The sequence below is a fragment of the Alligator sinensis genome, unplaced genomic scaffold (assembly GCF_000455745.1).
Source record: "Alligator sinensis unplaced genomic scaffold, ASM45574v1 scaffold628_2, whole genome shotgun sequence".
NCBI lineage: Eukaryota > Metazoa > Chordata > Crocodylia > Alligatoridae > Alligator > Alligator sinensis.
This window is the reverse complement of record NW_005841833.1, coordinates 5037867-5049399: the sequence shown is the minus strand read 5'-3', so window position 1 is coordinate 5049399 and position 11533 is coordinate 5037867. Positions and strand designations below refer to the sequence as shown.

The 11533-nt window shown below is 50.6% G+C and overlaps 1 protein-coding gene across 1 annotated transcript in view; it reads right to left on the bottom strand.

The window, feature by feature from the left end:
* The window catches only part of KDM2B (lysine demethylase 2B), a 136574-nt gene that overhangs the window by 17478 nt on the left and 107563 nt on the right, over positions 1-11533 (bottom strand). Inside the window, exon 13 of the mRNA XM_006015198.3 lies at positions 1181-1405. Within this exon, the coding sequence (XP_006015260.1) occupies positions 1181-1405 (225 nt within the window). The remainder of the gene's footprint in view (positions 1-1180; positions 1406-11533) is intronic.

Genomic DNA, 11533 nt, shown 5'->3' with positions numbered 1-11533 from the left:
AAGAGTGGTTCTGCTTTGTATTCAGGGGCTAGGAGGATTCTCTGAACAATTTCTCCTGCTCCGATCAGTTTGTGCTGCAGCCCTGTAAAGAGGGGACTCAGTGGAAAAGTCCTCTAGAGCTGCAGAAGTGCTTCAGAAGCAGGCAGGTGTTCTCTCCAGTTTGCAGAGGATGAGCCTGAGGCACTGAGCAGCTTAGCCAAGGTCACCAAGCAAGTCAGAGCACCGGGCACAGACCCAGGAGAGCAGAAGCCAAGTCTCCTGTTGCAAGGGGGATGCGAAGTCTAGGCCAGGACTGGGAGTCAGAGGGTCACAACTGCGGGGGGTCAATGCCCAGCGGCTCCTATGGAAACAATGGAAGCTGCTCAATGCTGAGCAATCCTGAAAACCCAGCTACGTCGTCCTGGGTTCCAGGCTGGATCTTCCGCTCCATCACGCGACCCTGGCCAAACGCCTCCTCGCTCTCAGTTTCAATTTCTCCATCACCAAGAACTAGAAACTTGCACGTGCTGCAAAGCTAAACAAGGCCAGATGGAAGTCACTACACACGTGGTAAGTATTATCAGCACCTCCAGACAAACTGCCTTCTCTTCACACGTGCAACCAATGAGCAACGGCTGGAGTCGGCTGGTCCAGAGAGCTTCAAATCCGTCAGGGGAAACTCCCACGCAGGAGCCTGACTGACCAACTAACCCCCGGGGTGAAGGCTGCAACTTGCATTTCCTCCCTGCAGAGAGCAGCTCCCAGGTGCGAGCCCACAGGCACTGCACGGTGAGAAAGGCAGTCGATCCCAGGCCGTGCCTGGTCTAGCCTAAGGGCCGGGCTCACCAGTGCCAAAGCCTTGGGAGATGCTAGCCCAGGATTTCTGCTGCATTTAGCTGAGCTAGGAAAGAAATTCTGGCAAGATCCAAACCCGGCCACCCCCTTCTAGCCTTGGACCCGACCTGGAGCCTTCTCCAACTTGAAATCCGAAGAGCTTCAGATTCCATGGCACAGTCCTAGTCCTGACCCCTACCCCCAAAACTCCTGAAAACCCAAAGCAACAGAATTAACCAGAAATCCCACCTCAGTTTTGTGGGGTTTTGGCTGGAAGAGGGTGAGGGGGGGGGAGAGAGGTCTGAAAATGGAGTTCACCCAAGCACACCCTGGTGAAATGTCTCGCCAGTTCCCGCGATGCACTTACTGCAATGCACTGCCTCATGATGCAGGACTGCTTCATCCTGCCAGGCCCCCCGAACTTCTTCATGTCTTTGCAGAAGTGACACTCGCCGCACTCTGTCCGCAGACACGCCTCGCACTTGCGGCATCGCGTCCTCCTCCGGCGCGCTCCTGCCGTCGTCCGATTCGCCGCGAGCTTCACTGCAGAGGCAGTGCCCAGCTTCCCTTTGGGCCGTCCGACTGCTCTGTTCTGGAAGAGCCAGACACACGGGGTGAGTCTCATTACGCTTGCTTCCCAAAGCGCAGAAAATCTTTTTTTAATGAGGGGCAAAGGGGACTGTGCGTATTATGTTAGCGTCAGCTGTCTAGATACAGAGATAACAAGCGCTTTCCAAGTTTATCCAGAGAACACACCACATGGACACACTGCAGCCCTTACTGTCGGCCCCAGTACTCATGAGACCTTCTGAGCCTGGCACAGGTAGAGTCCCTCAACGTGGGTCTATGGATGCACAACTCACATCAGGACCGGGGCCCCACGCAACCGGCTCACAGCCACAAGGGAACCCAAGAGTTAGGCCTAGCACTAGTGTATAAGCTCCTGGGCCCGCGCTCAGACTAGTCTCCAGGCCCGGGTCCCTTGGTCAGAACCACCAGTATCCAACAGGGAAAGCAGAACTCATTTGGACTCATCTCTAGTCAGGAAAGCAGAGTGCAAGACTTGGACACCACTAAACCCTCCTGAACCACCCCCGTCACACTGGTACCACGTGCAGAGCCAGAGAAAGCATTGCAATTCAGAAGGAGAACCACTGCTGCCACCTTTTCCTAGGTTTCCACGGCCTCTGGAGGCTGAAGCTAGAGAAGCACAGAAGGATTTTAACCGACTGGACCCTGAACCGAAGCGGGTCTGCCCGTCCACCAGCTGGAACAAGAAAGCCACTCACAGGCTTCACATTAAAGCAAAAAGTGGTAAGGACCAAACTCTCCTCCCAGTTTAAATGTGCTACCCCACTGCCTTCAAGAGAGTTGTGAGGGGTAACCGAGCAGGATTTGACCCCTTTCCAGTCCCTCCCCCACTGTCTCTTACTCCATAACCGACTGGTTCTAAATTTAAAGCAAAAATCTTTGCCAAACCCATTTAATTTAGTGCCGGCGCCATTTATCCCTGTTCTGCTGCTCTCAGCCTGTGGAACGAGAACGAATTCACCAGTTTCACTTTCTGTTCCCAACTGGCCCAGTCATAATGCTGGGTAGCAAGTATCACGGGACACTGGGTATTTTGTAAAGAAATAAGCCCCCTAAACCCTTTCCACCCGAGTTCTTTAAATACCTGTGGGAATATTCTGAATTTGGTTCTGCCACTTTCCCCCGCTCTCTCTTCACAGACACCTCAGAAGAAAAGCCACACACGACTACACACTAAGATACAGGTGGCAAAGGTCCCTCTGCCTGCACTCGATGGGCCTCCTCTGTCTCCAGTTTCTGCCATTACCTGCCTACTTTAACAGACATTTTCTATTTTAGCCCACAAGCAGCCCCTGCTCCCTAGGGGCGTCTCTGCAGGGAGTGGGGAAGCGGGGAGCTAGGAATGGATTGAATTATGCTTCCTATTCACAGGTACATCACAACTGAGAAAGGACAACTCCACTTGACACACACCCCTGTATTAAGTGAACTTTAGAAGATTGTTACGTGCCTGAAAAAACACACCGAGTGCTATTCTGCTATCAGATTATACAGTGTGCGAGATCTGAATGGAGGCAGGGAGAACCAGGAGTACCGGGAGTAGGCGTTGTTAGGAGCCGACGGCAGGCATTCTGCAGGCTGGCTATTTGCTTTGCAGAATCGTTTTTAAAACTCCCAAAGTAGAGTTAACCCTGGAAGCGACGCCCTGCCAGCATCCAGATTAGGAATGATTTATGTTCCTGACAAGATCCTGCCCCTGCGCAGAGCTCCTTCAACCTTCTCTTTAGTTCTTCTGAGCAAGAAACTAGAGCAGACCACCCCTCAGGAAGGCAAGTCCCTGATGGCGAATAAACCATGCAACAGGACACACATCATTGCCAACATGACTCCTCTCTGTTAACAGTAGGCAGAAGCAGCTATGTTGCCGTCCCAGGTGTCTTCCCTCTAGCTAGCAAGGCATTAAATTCTGCCTGCACTCATATGGGTGAAACACATTCAGCTCGGTTCAAAGACTAGAAATAAAGCAGTGTCTACACAAGGGAGAGGCCCGTGATGTTACCTCTGGGCCACGCTAGTGCAAACTTGCGGCTGGCTGAGGGACAACTAGAAAAGTGGACTTTACGGTGGTCATGAATCATGGCTGAGAGGGCAGGAGGGAGAAGGGACAGAGACTGTAAGATCACCACGCCACCTGCATCCCTGTATAAGCCCCCACGGCTCGGCAGAATTAACAGGAAAGATGCAAGAGCCCCTGCTCAGTCAAAGTGACGTTTCTTATCTCTGGGGCACTTTTCATACTTTGCTGCGCATTAGCACTGGCCCACCCCGTGCTTGAATTGCTCTACTCACAGGAACCATCCAAGTAACCAAAAGTCAGCCCATATTCTGCAGAAGTGACACCCTAGTTGATGAGGCCTTGGATAAATTCCCGGGTGTATCCTATTTCAAGGGGCTCTTACTTGGTCATTTGAAAAGCTCACTAGCAGGAAATCTAGCCTGTGGGCTCCTAGCCCAGAAAGGGGCTGGAAACCAAAGGGGAGAAGGAGCCCCCAGCACCATTTGGGATTTTTTGCATGTGTTTTATTTAGCGTGTGGCACAAAGCCAGACAAATTCCAGGCTGATGCGAGTCAAGAGATACCACAAGCATTCCCAGCTCAGACCCTGCCTCCCCAGATCAGCGAGAGGCAGCATGTTCAGCCCCGGGCTGACTGCAGGACACTGGGGTTTCCCCCATCCCTTCACGCTCTCCTTCCTCACAGCTCCCATCTTTCCTGACCCAGCTGGAACAACCTCATTCAGGCCCCCAGGTCCCTGCTCCTCTCCTCCCCCCGTTCTGCAGTCCCAAAAGTCAGCTCTGGTTCGGTCTCGGGGCTGTGTAAGGAGAGAGCTGTACATTAAACTTGAACAGATCTTTCCAGCTCGTGGAATCCATCCACCAGGGACCAATGCACAGCGGTGCCAGCCAGCACTTCAGGAAATCCTCCTCATCTTCTCTCCCACCCCCAAGAGGATAGCACCCAGGCCTCTTTGCCAGGGTGGGGGGCATCAAAGCATGGGGTTGTTTCAAGGGAAGGAGAAGGATCTTGGAGGAGTGACAATCTCTTTCTCAGCCTGGAGGTATGCATTCTTGCCATAGCCCAGCCTACCCCGAGACCCTGCAAGTTTCCACTCAAAGAAATCTGCTGGGATTAACAACATCAAAGCACCAGTGTCCTTGTCTTAAGGCTCAAAGGTTTCTGGACTTGCCACGGTCCCAGCAGAGCAGACCACCACTCCCAATCCACGTGTGTCTGTGGGATGCTCTCCTTGCTAGTCCTGTGAATTTTTTCATGCCACTCCTGTGAAAAGCAAGAACCAAACCCACCAAGCTGCATTTAAACAGAAGGAGCTTGCTCCTACTCCTGAGTACACAAGGACAGCCCCTATGGGCTTCAGTCTGACTTGCCCCGAGTACCCAGAGCACATTTGGGCCATAAAGATCTCAGCCCTTCGGAAACCCGGAGTTTAGCATTGCCCTCTCATCCCTAGAAGACAAACAGTCCATATCAGATGAGGAACCTGAGACACACAGGCTGGCAGCCTGATTTTCAGAAGTGCTGACCACCCACAATCCCTACTCAAGTCAACGGGAGATGCACGTGTTCAGTCACTAAAGACCTGATTCTTAAAATCTGCTAGAGTCTCTCTGCAGCTTGGGAACAAGCCCAGGAGTCGCGCTACCAATCTTGGGACCTCACTCCCAGGCAGGGCTAGCTAGCAGATTCATTACCCTGGCTGCCCGTTGTCCTAGGTATGCTGTATGCTTAGTTGTTGGGTAAGCTGGAAACCTTCACTGTCTCTGTCTGCTTGTGCGTGTTTGGAACAGCACAGCGAGGCCATTCCACGAGGCAGGGTGCAGCGCTGCCTGAAAAAGGAGAGTACAAGAATCCCTTCCTTTCAATTTTCTGGTAGCCAGCAAGGGGGGAAAAACCAGAGAAGGCCTTTCACACTTGCTAGGCCCAAACTTTTACCTGCTTCCAAGGAAATCCAATGTTTTCCCTGCGGTGTCTGATCAAAGACCAGGCTGATTAGCAGCTCTCTAACAAACCAGGGTGAAGAACCAGAATTCAGTTCACTCTAAGGTTTTCTAGACAGTCATTTAACTGAACTGCATCTTGCAGAAACCCAGCAGTTGAAACTCATTAAGCCTGTCTCTAATGTAGCTACACACATTTTACAATCTGTGTGATTAGGGTTATGTAACTGGAGAAGTCGGCCTCCTCTCCAGGCTGGCTCTGAATTGCTACTGCATTAAGATGGCAGAGCTGAATGTGGCACTGCCCATGGGCAACTGGTGCCTCCCGAGTCTGGGGAGGCACCAGATCGCCGATGGAGGGGGGTGGGTCCCCCCAGCGGCCGATCACCAACCTGGGACACACACACATATACACAGACTTCCGATTTTGCAGCCGGTGCTTCCAGGGGGTGCATGGCTGATCTCAGGGGGTGCGCATGCATCCCCTATGCGTCGCTGATGGCGCTGCCACACTTTCCTAAGGCAATGAAGAGGCCAAGGAGATGACAACCGCTCTGGGCAGGCTTGAAACTGGGGTGCGAGTAAAGTGTGGGGACTGCCCTGCTCCTGCAGTCCCCATGCGCCACTGGAATGTCACCTTTGACATTTACAGCACAAAGCTAATAACTGCATAAATGTGACCATGAAACCACAGCCTAAGGTTAAGCCAAGCAGCAAGTAGCAGGAGGCCAGCCTAGTTCTCCAAAGGACCTGAAACAGCAGCTCTAAGAGGTATGGACTGACTCAGGCATCGTAAGTGGATGTTGTAGCTAAACCTCTATGTCAGCACAGGACATCACACATACACACTCCTCTGCTGGGGAGCGTGGAGGCCAAGAAGAGGCTGTTCTGGCCTATGGAAAGAAAGGTCCTGGCTTTACCCAAGAGGAATGATGGTGATGTCCCCAACACCGATGACTGCTCTTGGGGAAGCAGTCTTTGCCCTTGCCACTCCAACCACCAATAAAGACCCTTCCTTCACACATCCCTGCCAAAGCATCTCAGGCCTGAGCTGCAACACCCTGCTGTCACTCCAGGATTAACCCTCTGCTGAGCAAAGATTTGGGAGTGCTCCGAACTGTGGAGCAACACAAGTGGGCAGCAGCAGGAGACCCAAATGCACTTCAGTTGCACGCCAGGCATGCAGAAGTCTGAAGAGACTCGTGCATTCCCAGCACACATCTCAGCAGAGACCCCTGACCTATACCTGGCACTCTCCACTTCCAAGGGTGCAGGACCAGCCCCAAGTAATCCTCACAGCCCACCTACCAGGTGCCCGCATCGTGCAGATGGGCAGCCAGGCACTGGAGTTGAGTAGGGATGTCAGGGCCCAGTGGTGCAAGCAGGCTGAGCTACCCCTCCATAGAGAATTGTTAGACAGCCACAAGCAGAGCAGTGCTACATGCTGTGGCTATCTCTGCTTCATCAGGCAAATAAGCACCCACATTAACCAAGGGAAGGCCACATAACGCCAAGCACAGCATGCAGCTGCCATCAGCTAGAATCTCTTGTACCAAGTGTGACTGCACAATGCAAGACAAGCCCCTTGGCTGCAAAGCACAGCATGGCAGGCCTCCAATTAAATGGATTCCTCCCTGGTTATTAAGAATATCTGTTAATAACAGCAGCAGCCACGGCAGGGATGAACCTCAGATTCCACCAAAATTAGCCTACTGCTGGTGAAAGTCCTGGGCACTCAGCATCCTGTTCTCTCACAGAGCAGGCAGTGACAGCACAAACTCTTCCATGAACAAGTATCTCCCTCTCTTTGGCCCAGAAAGCCCAGAGGGAGGAGGAAGGAATTCAGTCTCAAGCGTCCAGTTCAGTTCCTGGTCTCTCTCCTAAGAAAGCCAGCTTGGTTTCCAGTCATCATCAGCTGCGGTGGTGGCAGGGTCAGTGACCTATACACCGGTGTACTAGAAGCTAGACTGCGATCCTCCATGCTCACTTCATAGACTGCCAAGGAGCCGTTGGACAGAAACAGATGCTTCTATTTCTAAGAAGTATCCCATACCTAGCTATGAAAACGCTAGCCTGAACCAAAATTAGAGGCTGTCATTAAACTCCCCGCCTGGCTGTAGCTCAGTTACATACACTCGAGGTTGCATGTTAGACAAATACAGCAAAAGTCAACAATTCTAGAGCATTAAAGCCTTGTCCCTCCAATAATGAGAGCAACCCTATTCTAAACAAAAACCCAACGGGGTGGGAAAGGAAAAAAGATGACAGGCTGATGAGGCTGCAGCAATTCTCAGTAAGTCAACAATAATGAGGAAGGAACCAGTTTAAGGCAGCAGAAACCGAGTCTGTCAATATATTTGACAACATACTTAAAAGCTGTGTCAGCTGAAGAGTCCAAACCATCACCATATTGACTTAATTAAGTTATATATTTCTACAACACCTTTCAACCTGATGAAGAATCCCAAAGCACTGTACGGTTCCACAGACACCGAGAGTTTAAGGACAAAAGGGCCCGTTATAGCATCTCGTCTGGCATCCTGCACATCACACATTCTTAAATTTCACTCAGGTACACTACTGAGCCCAATAACTTGTGTTTGGCTAAAGCCTGTCTTTCAGAAAGCCATCAAGAATTGAGCGTTAGACAAACACTCAACTGGAATGGTTTAAACAGGGATGATCCTGCCTTAGGCAGGGGGTTAGACTAGACAACCACTTGAGGTTTCTTCCAGCCCCATTAAGAGAGATCAAGAAACTTCCTTGCTAGCTTATTCCACTGGCTAACAGAGGTAGGTTAATATGCACTACACGCCCCCATAGCTGCTGTGCAGTCCTCTTTAGAGGGTGGCCGACAACCAACACACAAGTGTAGGTATGCTGCTAGACTCCCCAACCAGGCAGAGGTCACACCAGAGGAATAAAAAGCAGTGGTATTCCCACCCAAATATAAATGCTTCAACCAAAAATGCTTGAACCAACAACATGAGGCACTGAGAAAAAAAACTATGCCGATGTTTTAAATCTGGTATCTCCCAAAATGCAGATCTGCAATCCTCTCTCCCCTCTTCCACGAGGAATGAAAGCGTTGACAACGATGACATCTTGATCACCATCACTGAACCCGAGTCTATACCTCCCGGATAAGTGGGGCAGTTCGTCCCTATCAGAACAGTCCTTCCAGGCTCATCTGTACATTGGCTACACAAGGGCCAGGTCTTCACTACAGGCTCCTGGCCAAGACTGCCATTGCTTTGGGGTCTGACGATCTGACAGCTGTGCCCGCTCGTTTTGCTCAGGGGACGGGGTGAAAAAGCTGTCAGTACAGGCAGTGTCCGTACCAGAAGCATTTTAAAGGGGAAGGAACACCGGTACGCTATACCAGCAAAGTGTTCACAGTGTGGACAGGGGTACGCTAACCAACCTGTGGCTTGTACTGGTGCAGCAGAACAAGTCCCCTCGAGCAGAAGCAAGCCTTGATCAGTTTAACTGCATCTACATTAGGAACTTCTGCTGGCCCACCTGTATTAGCCAAGAACCATCTCTTCTTGCTAGCCAACAGGCTACGCTAGCACAGTCCATAGTGCAGACTTGATTCCCCTACCCACCCCCACCCAACATGCACATTTTTTTAAACGAAAGCCAAGATTCCTGAGAGCGAGGCAGGGCCGAGTTGCATGTGGGCACACGTTTCTGAGCCCTGCCCGGCTGCTGACCGCAAACAGCTACGCCATTTCTACACTGGTGTTCAAAAACATGACGGTCAAGATCTCTCCCTGCTCCCCACCCACACCCTGCTCTCTCCCCTCCCCTTCTGCTTTGGTATGGGGGAAAGAGGGAAAGGGAGGCTGAAATTAAGTTTATCACTGGGAGGAAATGCTGGCTAAGGGTAGAGAAACAAACAGCAGAGACAGATGCACGCAGAAAAGTTGTGCTGCTTTCATTACAGCGTTACATTTCAAGTGGCACTGCTGCTTTGGGATGAAGGTGGGTACGTCAATATGAAGGTGTATGACACTGGCCTAGCAGTTCCTGAATGAGAAGCAAAGTAGCTATGCAATATAGAAAGGACTTGTACCAACTGGCATCACTGTGTTCACACTAGGTACAACTACTTGAATGAAAAAGAAGAAAAAGTCATACTCTTTAGCCATATTAGTCATGCCAGCAAAACTTTCAGGTATAGATCAGAAATTCAGAAAGGATCTCAACTCCTTGGGATTTTTTTTTTTTTTTTTAAATATTAAGATTTACAATGCTAACATACCTCAGGTTTTATCAGGTCTGACAACCCCAGGGTGTCACTGAGTCAAGCTTAGTCAATTAAAGCGTTTATACACATGCTGGGGGGAGGAGGGGGGGGCATGTTTTAATCAGAATAGCTCCGAGAGCCACTCTAATTAAAGGCCCTGAAGCATCACGTATATCAGCACCCCTGCACTGAAAAATGGCGGTGGTGGCACTTTAAAGTCTGTCAAACCAGCTTTAGTTAAAACGCCCCTGCCACCATTTTTCAGCTTGGGGATGCTGATACACGTGACACTAGAGTCTGCTGGAGCACGGTAATTACCTCAGCACCCCTGCACTGAAAAATGGCGGTGGTGGCACTTTAAAGTCTGTCAAACCAGCTTTAGTTAAAACGCCCCTGCCACCATTTTTCAGCTTGGGGATGCTGATACACGTGACACTAGAGTCTGCTGGAGCACGGTAATTACCACACTCCAGCAGACTCAATTAACCGAGTCTGCTCCACCGTGCTGTAATTACAGCGTGTCAGAGCAGCCTCACTGCACGTCTATAGGTGCCCTTAAACACCACCGTCTTCCGTGGAGATTTTACACTAGCGTTGCACCTGGCAGAGAGCAGGTGACAATTCTTGGCCCCCGCACAAATAGCTGGGTCTGTTAAACGGCACACAACAGTCCACCCAAAATTCAAAAAAATCAAAATAAAAATCAGAGCAAACAAAAGGAAGTGAGCAGACGAGCACACGTGGGACATCAGAAACCAGGAAGGAACGTGGGATAGTAACTGCCATGCCTAGGAGTTCAGCAATCAAGCAACAAGTGCGGCCTGTCAGTTCATATAGTCCTGGGATGTGTGCGCACAGCTTTAATCAAGTCACTCATCCAAGACTCTGCCTGGAGTTCCTGGACCTACACAACTCCACAACCCGATACAGGTCTAGTGGCAAACATCTCCCAGCACCGAACACTAATGCTCCATTAAATGTCACAGTTTGGGAGAGTGCGCCATGCACAGCCCACTTAACATGTACTGTTAAGCCCAAATCGTTTTTTAGCCCAGCTTCCTTTGACGTGATACAACTATTTATTGGTTAGCTGTTGGTTAAACAAGTAGCGATATTACTATGGATGAAACAGGCTGAGTATCTGCTGCCGGCCAAGTATGTCAGACTTAAAGAATGATTTCCTAAAACTATTTTAAAAGGAAAAAACGCACCTTGAGTTATGAAAAACAAGCCTATCTGTTTAAATTGCATACACATGTTTAATTCCACTCACAGCATATTTTAATTGCATATTTTACCCTCTTGCGGAGCTGCCTAAGCAATCTAGAACACATGTTCTGGATTATTTTACAGATTACTTCATAAATTTAAAGTTTATTCTCCTCCCCCAAAGCAAAAGCCCTTCGGAGGGAGGGGAGCGGGGGGGACTTTTGCAGGGAATCGGCAGAAGTTCTCTTTTTTTAACACATCCTTTCCTTTATTTCGCTCCAATCCTCTCCGGGAAGTGGAGAGGAGGCTTTGCCTATAAATCAAATTAAGGCGAGGTAACTAGTTCAGTGTCAGCCTCTCACTTGAAGTCAAGCAGCTCTTGCAAGCATTTGAGGAATCTCATTTTAAGGGGGGAAAAAAAAAAAAGGATTCTGGAAATGATGAAAAACCTAGAGAAAGCACGCTGCCCTCCCCTCCGCTGCAAGAGCGTTTGCCCATGCGCTCAGCAAGCAGGACCCAATCCCGGAAGGTGCTGGGGGCAGGAGGTGCTCTCGGCTGGAAGGGGCGAGCGGAGGGCGCTCGGGCCCACGGGGGACGAGCGAGTGGCACGCCCGCGAGCGCGGCGCCCGCAGTGCCACCCAGCCCGCCTTCCCTGCCAGGCAGGGTTGTTCGGAAAGCAGCTGGGCTCCGCCACGCGCCATCCACAACCTGG